This window comes from Ptychodera flava, chromosome 18 (assembly GCF_041260155.1).
Source record: "Ptychodera flava strain L36383 chromosome 18, AS_Pfla_20210202, whole genome shotgun sequence".
Classification (NCBI taxonomy): Eukaryota; Metazoa; Hemichordata; class Enteropneusta; family Ptychoderidae; genus Ptychodera; species Ptychodera flava.
This window is the reverse complement of record NC_091945.1, coordinates 33195887-33214115: the sequence shown is the minus strand read 5'-3', so window position 1 is coordinate 33214115 and position 18229 is coordinate 33195887. Positions and strand designations below refer to the sequence as shown.

At 36.2% G+C, this 18229-nt stretch overlaps 2 protein-coding genes across 2 annotated transcripts in view; both read left to right on the top strand.

The window, feature by feature from the left end:
- The window catches only part of LOC139117439 (WD repeat domain phosphoinositide-interacting protein 4-like), a 277044-nt gene that overhangs the window by 212061 nt on the left and 46754 nt on the right, over nucleotides 1-18229 (top strand). The window lies entirely within an intron of this gene.
- On the top strand, nucleotides 16253-16864 carry LOC139117717 (C1q-related factor-like). Its single transcript, XM_070680960.1, has one exon. The coding sequence runs from the start codon at nucleotides 16253-16255 to the stop codon at nucleotides 16862-16864; it is 612 nt and encodes a 203-aa protein (XP_070537061.1).

Here is an 18229-nt window from a genome sequence, read left to right as displayed (position 1 = left end):
GGAGATTGATATTCTTAGATGAAGGGTTTCTTTCTTGGTTCTTGTGAGATGACGATGACCATGCCCCCCCCCCCCCCCCCCCCCCCCCCTGCCTTGGAACAATGTCCATCCATCACACTGGCACAGTCCAGTACATCCATTCAATTTCAGCTTTCAACTCCTTATACTGATAACACTATACTTGGAAACTTTGGCATCACTGCACCTGAAACAAAAGGCAAACCTATAACTATGTGTAGGACGCCCTCTGTGGTGATTATTTGTAGTGGTAAAGGAACAGATATCTGTCAAAGCTATCGAGGTCACCCCAATGTTTTCCTTTAATATAAATAGGGAATTGAGGATGAGAAAATGGATCTATTGTATCACTGTTACCAACAACTATCGTCAACATCTCCTATACTGCTGGCGTACAAGTTGATTATCACATCCATTACATATAGTAACATGACACCTATGATGGATATGTTATTTCTTCAATTCCTTTCCCCAGTGCAAGACCTTTCCTATAATATTACTTTGCAATTTTTGCGATTTATGTCAGTCCTTTGCTTTGAAACAATAATATATGAACCTACTGGAGTTACTAGTCATACAGTTCCACTGTCATTGACTTTATCTTGACCTCGGACGATGAGAAACTCTGGCGTTTCACCAATCGGAATACACGGTCATTATGTTTGCTCTACCGGGAAGTCTGCAAATAGTCCAATTTGGTTCTCATTAAACAGTCAAAATAAGACTATTTCACTGATTTATTTAGTGAAATGTTGAAACAGACCAATTGGCATAAAATCATTGACTGATACCAGGCTGGAGTCTGAAGTCTTTATTTTTTTCTGTTGTTGACAAAACTGCTCCGATCACAGAGATTCGTTTCAAACGAGACTCATGAACCATTGATTAACTCGGAAATTCAAGACGAAGTTAAAGAAAGGGGTCTAGGAATATAAAAAATGGAACGATAGGCTGTTTAGGCGGTTTCGGGTATTGAGAAGTTAAGTTTCCAGACTTGTCAAAAGAGCAGACTGTAAATCAATACTTGATCATTGCGGGAAGAATGAGGTCTGCTGTAACATGATAAAAGTTGCACAGAGATGCAATGGCTTTACAGCACGATAGCACCTTAATTACCTGTGTCTGATAATTATGAGACAGGCCATGTAAAACGTTTTTTCATGCAAACAAGAGTGTTTACAGAAATTTCCTTTAAGTTGTCAGTTATTGGAGAATATGTGGTTCTTAGGCATATTCCATTTATTGTTGTTACTAAATCGATAGGGTTAGAAGACATTCCAGCGATATTTATTAGATACGATGCACATCAGATAACCGCTTTACTAACTAATATCATTAATGAATTCATTCAGCGTGTTGTTTCAAATGAGTTAAAGATGTCATAGTTGTTCCGGTTCATTAAAAAGCTGCCTGTTTCTTTTACAAGCATATTTTCTAAAGTGTTGGAGAGAGTCGCATTTGACCGAATAGGAAGTACATATACTCAAAAAACAATCTATTGCATTCAGGATTAGACAACAGTACTCACTGACATTATTTTCATATCAACGATTTTATCAAATATCAAATTGACCATGGGAAATAAGGCGGGATGGTACCTATCGACCAGTGGTCAACTTCAAAGTTATGGAATGTTCTGCCATTCAACATTAGGGGCTTTGTTCCGAATTACAATTCAGACGAAATTGTAAGCAGATGTAATCTCCAGAAATGTAATAATCTCAATAAATGTAATATAACAAAAATGGTGATTATTAACTACAAATGTAATAAAAACAGTTTACCATAGATGTAAAAGCAACCCAACAAATATGTTACACTCAAATTAACCATAAATGTAATAAAAGTCAACTACAAATGTATAAACCCTAATTCGGATGTGATCATTGTTGTTGTCAACTCAGGCACGCATGAACTTACTTTCTTGTTTGGTATGTAGGAATAAATAATCTAAATCCATAAAACTGTCAAAACTTTGCTTCATAAAAAGAAAATCACAATTTGGTCATTAACTCGTTAGCAGCTCATTAGGTAAAGACGTCTTTAATTGACATGCTGCTAACGTGTTATATGGAAAGGGCGATTATCCTCTGCCTTGGTGATGGTAGAAAAAAATTACTGAGAAGGGGATTTATAGAAAGGTAGTTAACAGATCGGCTGTTTTCTTTCAAATACCATACAGAAATAGCTAGGGCAAAGTAATAGGAACACACAAGACATAAGTAAAATTTGTATAATGAAAACATCTTTAATACATGACATTTTTTATCATAATTTCTAGACGAATATTGTTTGCAATACCCTGTGAGTAGAGTGATTATTGGCATCATTAGGTATACTATCACCATCGATAACAGCTAACCAGCTAATGACTAAACGAGACGCACTAGATTTGAACCCTTGAGCGTTATGATTTAAATCCGTGTTGCCTGTTGGTCGGACAAACTATGGCTTGTATAGCGAACCCTAATAGTGAATTCACTTGGTAGCAGGCCGCATTGTTAACCTGATAGCAATATCGTTTTTCGTTCAGTCCACTGCATACATTCGTGTATTTCACAGTAGAGGGCGGCATGTTGTCAGAAAGCTTCTCCTGGTACGAATAAGTCAGTAAACGGGTATAAGGCTGATTGCTTGTTCCTAAATAGGATTCACAGCATCTCAACTCCAGAAGGGGTGTATTAAATCCAGAACCAACTCGAGAAGGTACGCAGTTTAAGATACACCCTTTGAAGATCCTCTTTCAGTTTGTCCAACGTTCAGTTTGCCCAACGTTTTCTCTGGTTGATGTCGTTTTATATAAAGACTTATTACATTGACAGTACTAGTTCGCACTTCATTTTAAGCGACATTTTTTCTGCGGAAAGACTAGCCCTGAATTTGTTAATAAAGCTGTACCTTCGACATTAAAATCCAAACTTCGGTATTCACGATTATTATGATAATTTCAGGGAGAATCAACTGATGTCACCTTGGATTCCGACGTTGAGTAGGGCCATAAAAGTTTGCGAATGACAGAAAAGATATGTTCAAAATGTTAGTTCTACTTTGGGCCCTGCACAGACTGTAAGGCAAATGGTTGGGTAAAGAAGAGGGTTATATTGTTGTTTTACCATGATGTGAGAAAGGACCGTTCATTTATGACTGTTTTATTTTTACTTTTTGGCGGCTACTTTCAAAAGACATATGAAATGCGATCTCGTGCGTGAAAATGTATACGCTGTACTTGTAAATTGCATGCAAATTTATGTAAATTTTGCTACCTTTCCAAATTTCCAATGCATGATTGCGCCAAGACGAAGTTCTGCACTCCATCCCTATGGCAATTGGTAGTTGTGTTGAACTTGAAGCAGATACAGAGAAAATATGATTTCCTATCATACATTTTCATTGCATAAATAAAGTGTTTTGCTATAAGTTTGGGACGATTATATATGACGGAGCACTTTTGTTTCAAAAAAGTACATATATATTGGGAAAGGAGAATGCGAGAGATCAAGGGCGATTAAAGCCGTCTAACTCTTTCATGATACATTTTGCTCTTACTTCTTAGTAGTTGGAACTGGTACACGTAACGGTTTGTATTAGCTCTTTGAATTTCATTGTGCTGTGTTTGTGTCTTACCCTGTTGTATTTTTAGTTTCTACGCTCTGTATGATTATTATCCTTCGGGACAATAAACTTTAAGCTTAGGTAGTATGCACCTCGAAAATGAAAGACTTAAACTTTTGCTCAAACTTTCCTGATCGAATCTTTCAACCATTCTCTTACCAAATCAAGAATAAAATTCGGGGGTCACTGTACAAATTTTGGTAACGGAGAAACAAATCACCCAAGGTTTACTGATTTTTGAAATTCAAAATGGGCAGCATCTCTATGTCAATTCTATTAAGACAAATAAAGATGTCGATTTTAGAGAAACTAAGCCGGGAAAATTTTTTCTTACACCTAAAGCTTGACAATGAGCCCCTGCATAGCTCAGGAAAGAATGGTAAAAGTTTTAGAGTTCAAATATCTGTCCCCAAGGTGCATTCTACCTTAACTTGAACATACGACTGACATGTGTATATTCAGTTACAGTGCAGACCTGCCAATCACAGCACTAGACGAAACTTTCCGATACACGCAGGCTAAAGCAACGCCCTGTGTCGGAGCCAAAGCCAATAAAAATGGCATGTTTGGATTAGGGCTTGCCTAGGGAGACCATTAAAGGAAGTAACAGATTAGAAGCTGATTGGCGAACCAATGGCCGTGAATGAGTCTAATTGCATATATTCCTTGACAAATTTAGTAAGAGGCAAACAGGCGCACACTGTTGAGCAGGAGAGACTGCACAGGTAAGTACCAAAAATACACGCTACAAATTTATAATTCTAATGTCTTCCGTCCTTGAGACTCAAATCAAACATTCTTGCATTATTACACATTTTCACAAAATATGCTTATAAGTAGTTTGCATGTAGAAATGCAGGAAAACATCATTGTAATATTGTCATTTTCTTAAAACTTTTACAAAAGTCTTAGAATGAATAGTGATTTTGACAATTATATTTAAAAATTGGTGTCCCCTTGTTAGATTTCAAGATAGGATAGTAAGATTATTCCTTTCTATACAAACCCGCGAAAAATGCTGACTCATTGCATGGTCAGCACAACATCCTCATACAATCTATCCTAAATCAGTTAAAAAGGAATGTTTTAAAACTCTATGCAGCAGGTAATAGCAATACTTCGTCTTAATCATCAGCTGTATCTTTTTGGATTTTTTGTTTCGATGAGATGGTTAGAAATGATGCTTACCGCAGTGTGACCACAAAATGTATTTCAAATATTGGTAACAAACGTACATTTAGACTTTAACCCTTGAATAATGTTCCATTTGCAACTCATTTGGCCGCCGCAAATATACGTGTAAGCGCTTGAATTTAACCGACCAAATCCATCACAAAGAACTGAAATAGCGACATTTTCAAAGACAATATAGGTCAATAATGGAAATCCAAATCATCTCTTTGAAGATTGGTTGGTAGTTATTGGTAAACAGATACACCTAACGTGGTTTTTTAAGCAGTGTAACTGCATGAAATCAAAGGGTATGGCATATTTCTAAAAGATATATCTCAAATCAGAAAAATAACAATATTTACTGAAATAATAAAAAATGACGGGGGGAAAGCCTGACTTTTCTTGAATAAGAATGAAGTAGGGGCGCTCCAGAACTCTCCCCTGTCTCCTGAATTGAAAAGTAGGATGGTGACCCACTCTCTTTATTTTTGTTGCTAGAATTAGTCATATCACAACATAACATATGTAAAAAATGTATGCGTGTGATTGCTGAAACTATAAAAAATGACGAAAAAGGCCCATTTTCAGTAGAAAAAGCGTGGGATGTGGCTATCCAGGACCCCTACATGTTTTAAGTGCGTATTTTGTATTAAGGTAAAAAGCCTTATCATGGTAGAAAATGTAATGGGTAGGAGTACTTAAGGACCCCCAAACGTAAAAAGTAGGACGGGACCACCTTCCCCATTCTCTTTATAGTTGTTATAAACAATATTTTTATTTTTGAGTAGACCCCCACCTTAATCTAAACCTGCACTCACCGTAACTTGTCGACTAAATACAACTAAGGTAACGTTTTGTTTTTGCTGTAACTTCGACAAACTAAGTACCAACTAAACTCGTATGTGGCATCCGTCTGATGCTCTAAAACTTATAGGGTGTATATATATCTATCTATATATATATATATATATATATATATATATATATATATATATGGTCACGGTAAAAATAAGCCAGATGACAACTCCGTGACATACATGCGGGGTATAATTGCTTCAACCATCAAATTCTACAGAGTTTTCTTACTCGTAATTCCATTCAGGTTTTGTGAATTTATTTAAACATACGGCATAACATAATGCTTTGAACCAGACATTGTAGATGACATAGTCCCCTTTCACGAATATGCATGTATTTTACTCTATGAATACTTACGAAATACTTCAGGATGATCAATATATTTACACTCACGATACTTTCGTACATCCTCAATACACACTGACACTCTCAACTTATGGAAATCCTTCTTGAATGAATTCTTTGCATCTGGTTTCATATTTGTGTTCAATGCAATATATGGTAGTAGCCAGATACGCTCTTTAAAAGTCAGTGCTCGATGAACCCTACGGATGCGAAGTCCATGTTTAAGCAACATATTAAATGTAGTGTAATGAACAGCATGCTTCGTGACATCGGGGTATGTCGCAATAACCCTTGCTCCTCCTGGGAAGTCAGCTTGTAACAATGAATGGAAGATCACGATGAAATCCATGACACGTGTTGGCTATTGAAAGTCTGCTACCATAAATGCAGGTAAACTTGTGGGCCATTGATAATTGATTGTGACTTATAAGTTCTCGATAAGTATAGTTGCACAGTTTTATCTCTTCATGCAATTACCTCATATGGCATTGACTGACTGATAACACAGACTTGTCTCATGCCAGAGGCATAAGTCGTTATCTTGATGCCAAGGAACTGCGAGTTCAGTCTCACGAGACCAGTGAAGATTACATTGTGAAACTACACCACGAATGCGAATGAAGCCAACTTATGTTTCACTTTGCAAAAGCAGGATTTTCATTCCTGTAAACTTCATCATCGCTCGCCAGATTAAGCTAGGAGTTAAAAGCAAATGACTTGGATCGAGTCCCATGTACTTCGAAAGTTTTCGACCACGTTTGCAAGTAGAGAAGTACCTCGGTCTGAAGATAGAAAATAATGTGATATTTAAATGTTATTACTCCATTTAGACCACTATGTGGGCAATGCTGCAAGAACGCAGTTAAATGTTCCCATGTACGTTGCGCTTCATAATCTTGACTTCAGGACTCAATCCTTTTGCCTTTAAACGATAAAAAAATGGTAGTAGCGATCTTACAGAGTTACATTCCTCTGTAGAATACAGAGGAATGTCGGCGGACGTCAGTGTTGCTGAGTACTATGAGCTAGTTTTGTAATAAACATCTCCTGTGTTAACTTTCCTTATAATTTTTCAAGAGATGCTTGCATTACCTGATTGCTATCCATTATACGAAGAACAATACACAGTAATGCATAACAACCCTTCGCGATGACATTGACTGATTACTGGTAGATCCATTTTAAAAGTTCATTGATGGGGAGGTGTCAATCGTATCCCTTACTGACGGATGGACATAATGAAAGGCAACACTTTTCATGTTTACTCGGTGCATTTTCTGTTCGAAATCCTTTACAACAACGTTCACATCTAAATGATTTGTTACTTATACATTTTAGAAGAGACATTACTATTTATCACGGGATAAAGATGGGTATTTCCATCATATGGGTCACCACGATCATCATGCTCTGTGACATTCACGACAAATTATATTCACCATTCGGCTCTTGCAAATCCTTCCATTTCTGAACCATTTTGCTATGGGTGTTTCATGATGCAGTTACTATGATAGGAAAATAATCCATTCGTACTGTGACTCCGTACGTTGTATATTTACGAATGCTTTCTTACTTCCTAGCCATGCTGGTAATTCAACTACTTCTCTTTATCATATTCCATGCTCCTGAAGGTGCTTATACATTGAAACTACGCAGCGAAAGCGTTCGGATGAATTCTAGGCAACTTCCAAGACCTTCTAACACTGATATGACTCGTTCAAGTTCTTGAACAATCTTATGAAGACTACGTAGCACAGGGATTCCTGGTTCTACGTCTGTATCACTGAAATTTATTTGAGTCTCTCGAGTAGTTTCTGTTGGGTCTATTGGATGCATTTTTTCTAGGGGACTGGACATAAATTACAGGGGGGGGGGTGGGCCGGTGTTTTTCGAAACACCGCTGCGTCAAAAATAATGACCCTTCAAAAGTTCATGCACAAAAATTAGTGACCCTCCCCCTTATCCGTGCATGAAAATAAGTGACCCTCCCCTGTTACTCAATACCCCCCAAACAAACCCGCAATGCGTTCAAGACCTCCTTCTGACTTGCTATACTTTTGAAGTCCCCTCCCAAAAGGAAGGCAAAATGCGGCCGATATAACGCTTTGTCCAAAAAATATCAAATCATATGTGTGTGATAATTCATGTAAATGTACTTTGCTTGAAGTGGCAGATAAAAAGTGCATGCATTTACAAAAAATGTAATTTTTAGATTTCATCGATAATGTCGATTCACTATGCATGGCAGCCTATGATGAAACTATGAATATTTTTTCCCAATACAAAACTAGGTAAATCTGTGCATTTATGTACACCTAATTATTAGTATTAATGTTCATGACTAGACTACAGTGGTTTCAAGTCAATGGTTGTGCAAGAAATTTGTTTTTGGAATTTCACTGAAATGTCCATTCACTATGCATTGCAGCCTATGATGAAACTATGAATATTTTTTTTTAAATACAAAACTAAGTAAATCTGTGCATTTATGTACACCTAATTATAAGTATTAATGTTCATGATTAGACTACAGTTGTTTCAAGTCAATGGTTGTGCAAGAAATTTGATTTTGGAATTTCACTGAAATGTCCATTCACTGTGCATGGCAGCCTATGATGAAACTATGAATATTATTTTTTCCAATACAAAACTAGATAAATCTGTGCATTTATGTACACCTAATTATTAGTATTAATGTTCATGATTAGACTAGAGTGGTTTCAAGTCCATGGTTGTGCAAGAAATTTGATTTTGGAATTTCACCGAAATGTTGATTCACTATACATTGTAGGCTAAGAGGAAACTACAAGTAACTCATAGGTTATCTGATCCTAAATTGTTATTCAAAACTTGTTCGACCTGAAGCTTCCAGTTGTTATTGATGACATTTTGCACTATTCTGAATAGTTTGTATTTCTGTCAATGTCCTCAAACAATGAAAAATGTACATACAGCTTCATGAACATTTGACACCGACCTATACCCAATGTATTGTCAATGGGAGAATGATATCAAATAAGATCTCCCAAATTGTTATTTAAAGCGTCATTATAGGGGACAGGTTATATGTACAATAGAGGAGTTAAATAAGTAGAAATCATGACAACTGAAATCAATGTGGCTGCTTGGATCATCAATACATTATTATTACACCCTTAAACTTGCGCCCGAAGGGCGCGCTGAAAATGGAAATGACAGAAAATTAAAGTGCCAGGAGGTATGTTTCCTTTTTTCAGTATTCCATATTCTTTAATACGTGCACACGCAATTTCAGCTTTGATGCATCAAAAAAGGTGACCCTCCCCCATAGGCTTGCACAAAATTTATGACCCTTCAAAAATGCTTGCGCGAAAAATGGCGACCCACAAAAAACACCGGCCCAACCCCCCCCCTGTAATTTGTGACCAGTCCCTAAATCTTAATGAAAGAGGTCCTCTCACTGTTCCATTTCTTTCTGAGTATTCTCCAAATATTCCTGTCAAATAAGGTAAATTGTTTACCGGTAAACTCCGTCATAGTATATCTGTGGTAATTGTAGATTGGTTTGATAAATAATGCCTTAAAAACCTCGAATTTTCGGTCATTCTATATGCTTTATACCTACAAAATTGTACAGAAACGATCACTCCTTTATACTTACTTGTGCCAATTAGTTTGCATGAATAGAAAGTGGTTCAGACACTATATAGTCTGTCGAGTACATTGTACTTAAATCAACTTTGGATAAAATTTGTTTGGGCAAGCCTGTGCAATGGCTGGGACGTGAAAAAATTATGACAAAATCCATATTGGATCGTATCTCCAAACAAATTGAATTGCATACCTATGTCATAGTGTATTATCATCATGACAGGATTTAACGCATTTGGTTCAAATGATCGAGTCAGAGAAATGGCGACGGACAGACAGATGCACGAATAGTATATAGAGCCATAAGTTCTACGGACCAACAACTACATGTACTTTAAATTCGTTAGAATTATGCAATGAACGATAAGCCACGATACAAAATTCCTGTAGGCCTAACTGTTTACTAAAACACACAACTGTAATTATACTTTCAATGATAAAAAATAAGCCCCAACAAAAATTATTTTGAATGCCTGTATCATTGCTCTAAAAAATCAAGTATTAAACAAAATCCATATTGGATCGTATCTTGAACCAAATTGACGTCCACATGTATGTCATAGTGTCTGAGTGCAAAGAAAATAGGTCGCATATGTTAGAGAAACAGCTCCAGACAGACCAACGGATCGATACACAAAGAGATTCAACAAATCCCCCAAGTTCCACAGACGATATAGCCACTTTCACCTAGTTATGTAAATCTATGCAGTGAAATAAGCCACAATATAATATTCTGTCACTGTTTACTGAAACACACAAATGCAATGTGACACTTTTCAGAACTACTTTAAAATTGTTAGACTTTTGCGGTGCAAAATAAGCCACTAGATAACATTTCTGTGGCTGTTTACTAAAACATAAAACTGTAACATGGTACTTTCAACAAGTCCTGGATGACATAAGCCTCCTATGGGTCAACTGTTGGTAAGATTATTGATCCCTGTAAGGATTGGTACATTCCTTGGGTCTGGATGTCCGCTCGATTACAATTTGGACTATGAATCATTTTGAAGTTATCATCGAAAAACAGCTAAGATTAAATCACATTTTATGTGCAAATGGCTCCAGATAGACAGACGGATCGAGTCACAAACAGATTGTTGAATCTAATATCTATATTCCATAGATTATAGTGACAGTAACCAAGTATAAGTTTAAGGTAGAATGCGCCCGGGGATATATATCCGCACTCTCAAACCTTTACACTTTTGGTCAAGGCCTGCAACTTGTGGTGGCTAATTTTGGAATTGTAGAATAATAGGAGTTTTCACCGCATTATTTTTGTGAATAGTGAAATGTTTATTTTACCACATAGAGTTAACATAGGGATGGCGGCCATTTTCTGAACGACTTTAAAATTGTTGGACTTTTACGGTGCAAAATAAGCCACTAGATAATATTTCTGTGGCTGTTTACTAAAACATAAAACTGTAACATGGTACTTTTAACAAGTCATGGATGACATAAGACTCCTATGAGTCAACTGTTTGTTAAGATTATCGATCCCTGTAAGGATTGGTACATTCCATGGGTCTACGATTGGTGAATCACTGGATGTCTGCTTGATTACAATTTGGAATATGAATCATTTTAAAGTTCTAATCGAATAAAAGCTAAGATTAAATCACATTTTATGTGCAAATGGCTCCAGATAGACAGACGGATCGAGTCACAAAACAGATTGTTGAATCCAATGTCCATGTGCCAATAGATTATAGAGACAGTAACCAAGTTTAAGGTAGAATGCGCCCCGGAGATATATATTCGGACTCTCAAACTTTACACAATTCTTTTGGTCTAGGCCTGCAACTTGTGGTGGCTAATTTTGGAATTGTAAAATAATAGGAGTTTTCACCACATTATTTTGTGAATAGTACTGGAAGTTTATTTTGCCACATAGAGTTACCATAGGGATGGCGGCCATTTTCTGAACGACTTTAGAATTGTTAGACTTTTACAGTGCAAATTAAGCCATTTTTTCTTTAACTAATTACCAAAACATCAAACTGTAACATGGTACTTTCAGCAAGTCCTGGATGACATAAGTCTTCGGGTGTCAACTGTTTGTTCAGGTTAATCGGTTTTCTGTAAGGATTGGTACATACCTTGTGTCTGCGATCGGTGAATTATTGGATGTCTGCTTGATTACAATTTGGAATATGCAAATTTTCCCGAACAGATCTGATTCGTTGTCGGAGAAATGACTTTCAGTGGAGGGAGGGACTGATGCATAGTGAGATGAAAGTCATCTACATTATGTACCATAGCAACTTAAACCTCGTTAAACTATGCAAATTAAAAATAAGCCACTGTACAATACTTCTTTGAAGGTTTTCTAAATGTAAAGTATAATACTATCAATTATTACTTTAACCTCATTAGAAATACGCAGTGAAAAAAAGCTACAATTCACAAATTATTGTACTTTATTAAGGCTTGACTTCAATATAGACAGAAATAAAATGCACAAGTTCAATACATATATATATTATATATATATATAATATATATATATATATATATATATATATATATATATATATATATATATATATATATATGGTTACTAATTTGGATATTTATCACTCATGACTGCCAAGCTTAAATCAGGGGCAGCCGACCAGCCTATGTCAAGAAATTTTTACCAAAAAGGCATTTTCAGTGTTTTTACGTGTAAATATAGCATTTAAGGTAGTATGCACCTCGAAAGTGAAAGACTTAAACTTTTGCTTAAAACTTTGCTCAAACTTTCCTCAACGAAACTTTCAACCATTCTCTTACCAAAACAACAATAAAATCGGGGTCACCGTTCAAAGCTTGGATTTAGCGAAACAAATTGCCCAAAACTTTGCGATATTTGAAATTCGAAAAGGCCGTCATTCCTGTGTTAACTATACGGGGAAAAAATTAAATTTTGGATTTTCGAAAAACGAAGCCGTGAAAGTTTTTTTCTTTCTCCAAGAGCTTTAAAATGAGCCCCCATAAGTGGTAGATCAGAAAAGAATTGTAGAAATTTGAGAGTCTGACTATCTGTCCCCGAGGCGCGTTATAGCATTTAAAGAATTTAAGGGAATTTGAGGCAAAATAAAATTTTTGAGAGGAGTCATAAAACGCTTCTCGCAGCTTTCCCTTCCCCCTCCCTACTACCAAAATTCCCCAGTGCCCCTATCCGTACCACAAGAACTCACCGATGTCCTCTTCCTATTACAAAGGTTTCCCTCTATCATCTCATCAACACATGATTTTCCTTCCCACCAAAGTATAAATTAGTACACTATGTGCGTCAGGGACAGATTTTCGGACTCAAACTTTTTCAATTCTTTTCTGATCTACCACTTATGGGAGTTCATTTTGAAGCCCTTTGAGTAAGAACAACTTTCATTGTCTTAGTTTTTCGAAAATCGAAAATTTTATTTTTTCTCCATAGAGTTAACACAGGATGGCGGCCATTTTGAATTTAAAATATCTCAATCGTTTGGTAATTTGTTTCGCTAGTTCCAAACTTTGCACGGTGACCCCAAATATTTAGTGTTGATTTGGTAAGAGTATGGTGGAAAGTTTCATCGCGGAAAGTTTGAGCAAAAGTTTAAGTCTTTCACTTACGAGGTGCACACTACCTCAAAATAAAAATATCAACGGACCACGGACATAAAAAGAGAATCAATGTTGCATCTCTGCCCGCTGATATATGACTAGATTCCAGGACGTAGTCGTGTAATCAGGATTAAAGCGAGAATACGCTCCAGGGTCTATGATCTCACTATATCTCCAAATTTGCATGCATTCCTGCATTTATTACTAAAGATTGTCTTTTTGCAATCCGACAGCACACCGAACAAACAACTCATGAACACACTTTTACAGAAACTGTTTTATTGGCTACCCCTATTAAATGAATGCAAACGATAGAAATTACTCAAGACATATGATATTAAAAGAACTCAGTTGTCCTCTCAATTTTATAAAAAATAAGTTGTCAATATTTTCAGTTTCCTTCAAGAATAAAACAACTTCTGTTTTTGAAGGTCTAAGATATTGACATTTTCAATAATTCCTGTATGGATGAAACCGTAAGCAGTTCACTTTAGCAATCAGTTATTTGTGCCATAAAGCAAAGATTTCATACTTTCCCACAGAAAGATGCAATTATTCATGCAAGCAGGAGGCAAATGAATTCATCAGAATTTTCAAATACTAAGGCCGGACAAAAAATGATGCCGTTCCGATAACCCGACCTACCCTGTTTTTTACCTGCCGACTCTAAACTTTTTAGAATTACGTAGACACGGAATTAAAAAAAAGAACAAAAAAACCCGTAAAATCACGCGTTCGTTACTTGGCATTTGTTTTTGCTTGAACGAGGATGTCTTTTATGTTTGTTTTCCTTTTATGTGTATGATACATTTTTCTGGAAATGTTGTGTCCAGTGTTTGACTGCCCTGGACCTTGAAAAATGCATATTTAAAAATAAAATATTTTGGGGAAAAAAATCCTGCCGACCTATCTACCCCATTTTTGAAAACCATGTTATCAGAACAGCACAGTTTTTTTTTTGCCTAACATTTCACTTATGGAAATGCCTGTAGAACGAAAATTTTCTAAAATGTTTTTGAATTACCTTGAATTTGTGATGCTTCTAGCTGAGAGTGTTTTGTGTTCTATTTCAGAACAGAACATAAAGGAGTTACTGTCACTTATTGAACTACATATCAAGACAATGACTCTGAGCATAAACATCTTGGTTGTGTTGTTGTGTGTTGGCTGCACTTGTTCTCAAAGTCCTGAAACCCCTGGTCAATGTGTGGTTTGTTGCCAACCAGGAGAACAAGGAATTCCAGGTAATGTTTGAAGAATATATTCACATATCTTGGTGAGTCAGACATTAAGATTAGGCCGTGTGCAGGCTTTCTGGAGCTCTGTGGTGGAGGTCCCCGGTGAAGGTCATTGTCATGTTGAATCTTTCAATGTAACATATGTTTATGATATATTGTTTATCTTTAGTAAGATAAATAACATGGTTTAGGGCTGATCTATATCGCAATTTACTATGGCTATACATCACACAGCTGTTTTTGGATGTTCTATCAATGCAAATATTTTTGCTGAGACATTTATAGCTGTAAATCTCTCATAAAAATACGTTCTGATTTGTAACACATTACCCAGTCCAAACTAGTCTGCCGTGATTTGTCAATTACAGTCACGTGATATGCATTTAATATTTTGGCGCTAATAAAAATGCAAAAAGCAAGTTCCCGGTTGATAGCCAAAACTATTATAAACCAGTTGACAATTTGAAACAACTGTTCACTTGATAAGTTTGAAAGCACCATGCAATACATCTGTATACATGCACACATTCATAAAGATGGAGATGTAGATTGCAAACCATCTGAGCAGTGATAGTAGAGGAACTTATCAATTTCCTAGGGAGAAAATAGGATATGTTACAAAAAACATATTGAACAGCCATATTAATTACAGCATACGTCTGTTTCACTTATGGCCTGACAGTCGTCCAAAATAGTCTGTTTCCCTTGGTCTACAGCCTCAACACCAATGCCCTCCGGCAACAAACATGTCTCATTTTACCTTCATCTGTTCATGGCCAGTCAATACGAGTGAGTGTATACTGTTTCATAGTCTGTGCGCGTGAGTAAATAACATTGACATGGACATTGTCCGGTGTGCACTTTCAGCTCGGTTAGGTCAGCGTAATATAGTCTTTGTGACCCAGTGAAGTCCCTGCCCAAATAAACACCTTTGGCTAGCAAAGTTTGTAATGAAATGTATCTATAAAGAGCACAGGTGGACTAGGAATAAATAGTCTAAGAATTAATACATGAATATCATAATTATGAAATATTGTGAAATATTAATATTATTATTAATAATATCGTTTTGGTATTACATCAGGGGTCGAGTTTTCTTTCTGCTCTACAATACTTGATAAAATCACTGAATGTGTAAGAATTATATTTGACATAAGCTCAATACATCCAATATAAGTATATATTCTTTTTTGCATGCTTATACTATATAATGGATGCGCAGTAGACTACTGAGTCAAGTATAACTATAGTTCATACACGTTCAATGATTTTATCAAATATTGACGAGCAAAAAGGAAACTCAATGCCTTATGTAATAACAATGCAGTTTTATTGATAATAGTAATATTAATATTTCATAAGTAAGATAATAATATAGCATTTCTTAGACTGTTCATTTCTAGTCCATATGTGTATAGAGTATCTCTCGCAGCACTGTCCTGGCCTGCTACACAGTTCCCAAATTCCTCCACTGTACAAGTACATTGTTACACAAGTAAAAGGAAGAGCTGTAACCCTCACCAATCATTTTTGATGGTCTAGCCATGTGAAGCCCTAGGAGCATTTAGCAGGCATTACATAGTGAAACTCACGCAGCCAAGATATACCACTGAGCATACATACATATACCAGTCTGAAGGATCCTGGGCCACATATATTACAGAATCTAATTTTGTTATGAAGTCTGTGATAAAGTCTAAAAAAAAATGTAAATAAGATGCGTCTATGCACAATAACATACTTTGGTTGAAAGCTACCTGAAGTATTTTAATTCCTGTCACTAGATGAATTTACACAGGCTATCTCTACCAATTTCAGGGCATGATGCAAGTCTAACGACAACCAGGGGCCCTGGTGAACCAGGATTGTTGGGACACCATGGAACCCCACGATCTGGTTGGCCAGGAAGAGAACATCAAGGTCCACCAGCACCACCTGCAGGTCCTCCCGCACCACCTGCAGGTCCTCCCGCATCACCTGCTATCCAAGCCAATCAAAAGTCAGCTTTCAGCGTCGTCAGGACAACATCATTACAGGCTGCAGACAACATGACCATTCCATTTGACAAAGTGTTGACAAATGTGGGCGGCAACTATGACAAGGTCACTTCCAAGTTTACTTGCACCATTGCTGGAACTTACGTGTTTATGTTTTCTCTGAGAAAGAATGTTGATGGTGACCCGACTTCTGCTAATCTGATGTTGAATGGTGAAATTGTGGTGTCAGTTATGGATGATGATGTAGTACACAATACAGGTATGGTTGGTAACAGTGCTGTAGTGCAGTTAAAGATAGGAGATGAAGTATGGCTCAGACTATTGGCTCGACACTCCATATTTAGTGATGAAAGCGGGTACTGCTCACTGTCAGGTTTCCTGATCAGCATCACCCATTAAGAAAGCTGTTTAATGTTACACATTAACTAGTCTTCACATTCTATTTCTACTGAGAAGAATTGATAATAAAATAAGTAATTGGTGACATTATAGTCTCACTTTTCTGACTTCAAGGTAGAATGCACCTCGGGGACAGATATTCAGACTCTCAAACTTTTACAAGTCTTTTCTGATCTACCACTTGTGGGGGTTCATTTTAAAGCTTTTGGAGTAAGCCTTTAGTTTTCCGAAAATCTAACATTTCATTTTTCTCAATAGAGTTAACATAGTGTTGGCGGCCATTTTGAATGTCAAGTACTAAATCTTGGGTAATTTGTTTGTCTTGTTAAAAAATTTGCACGGTGACCCAGACTTTTATTCTTGATTTTGAGAGAATGGATGAAATATACCTTTTGAAGGTCTTCTTTTATTTTCGAGGCGCATACTACCTTGATGGACATTTTTAGCATTTTTGAAACAAAATGTTATGCGAGTTGTGACGTTTATCTACTTGCTTCATGCATGAATTTTAGCAATTTTGGAGTAGATAGACTTTCCGTTTATTAATAGAGATCACATCCGGCCTATCCAAATGCAACTGTTGGGGGCACTGGACCGTACAAAAATTCTGATACTCTGAGAACACACTTTAAGTATACACTATTAAGTCAGCTCTGCAAAAATATTTCTTACTTCAATATTTCAATGATGTAGGCCTAATAGCTCCCTTCAAATATCTGTATTAAATGCTGAAGATTGCTAAGTAAAGCAATGTTGTATGTAGTTTATTCTCCTATCTATACCAAGTGTATATCAAGAAGCATTTTATTCATATTTTGTCAGTATCTAAAACCCTGAACTGTGAACTCGTATAATTTCCTTAAAATGTGATCTGGGTGAACAAGAATCAAAGAAATGTTAATGAAAGTATATAGTTGTATTTTGATAGATTGTAAATTGATTGGAAATGGACATTATCATAGTCCGCCAAAATTTACTTATACATGTGTGTGTGTGTGTGTGTGTATATATATATATATATATATATATATATATATATATATATATATATATATATATATATATATATATATATATATACCATCGAGAACATTAAATATATATATATATATATATATATATATATATATATATATATATATATATACCATCGAGAACATTAGATTTTACATGCGCTAAAAAAGCCATATGGACTGTAAATTCTGTAACATTTACCAATTCCAGGTGTCCCCATCCCCATGTGCAGCACATTCTGCCACTGCTTCTGTTCTTACACAGTTGAACGGTTTCAACAGACCCATTGGACGATTGCCAGAATATGTCTTGCATCTGTACAGGTAGTTCAAGGGCTAGTGAGAAGTAGGT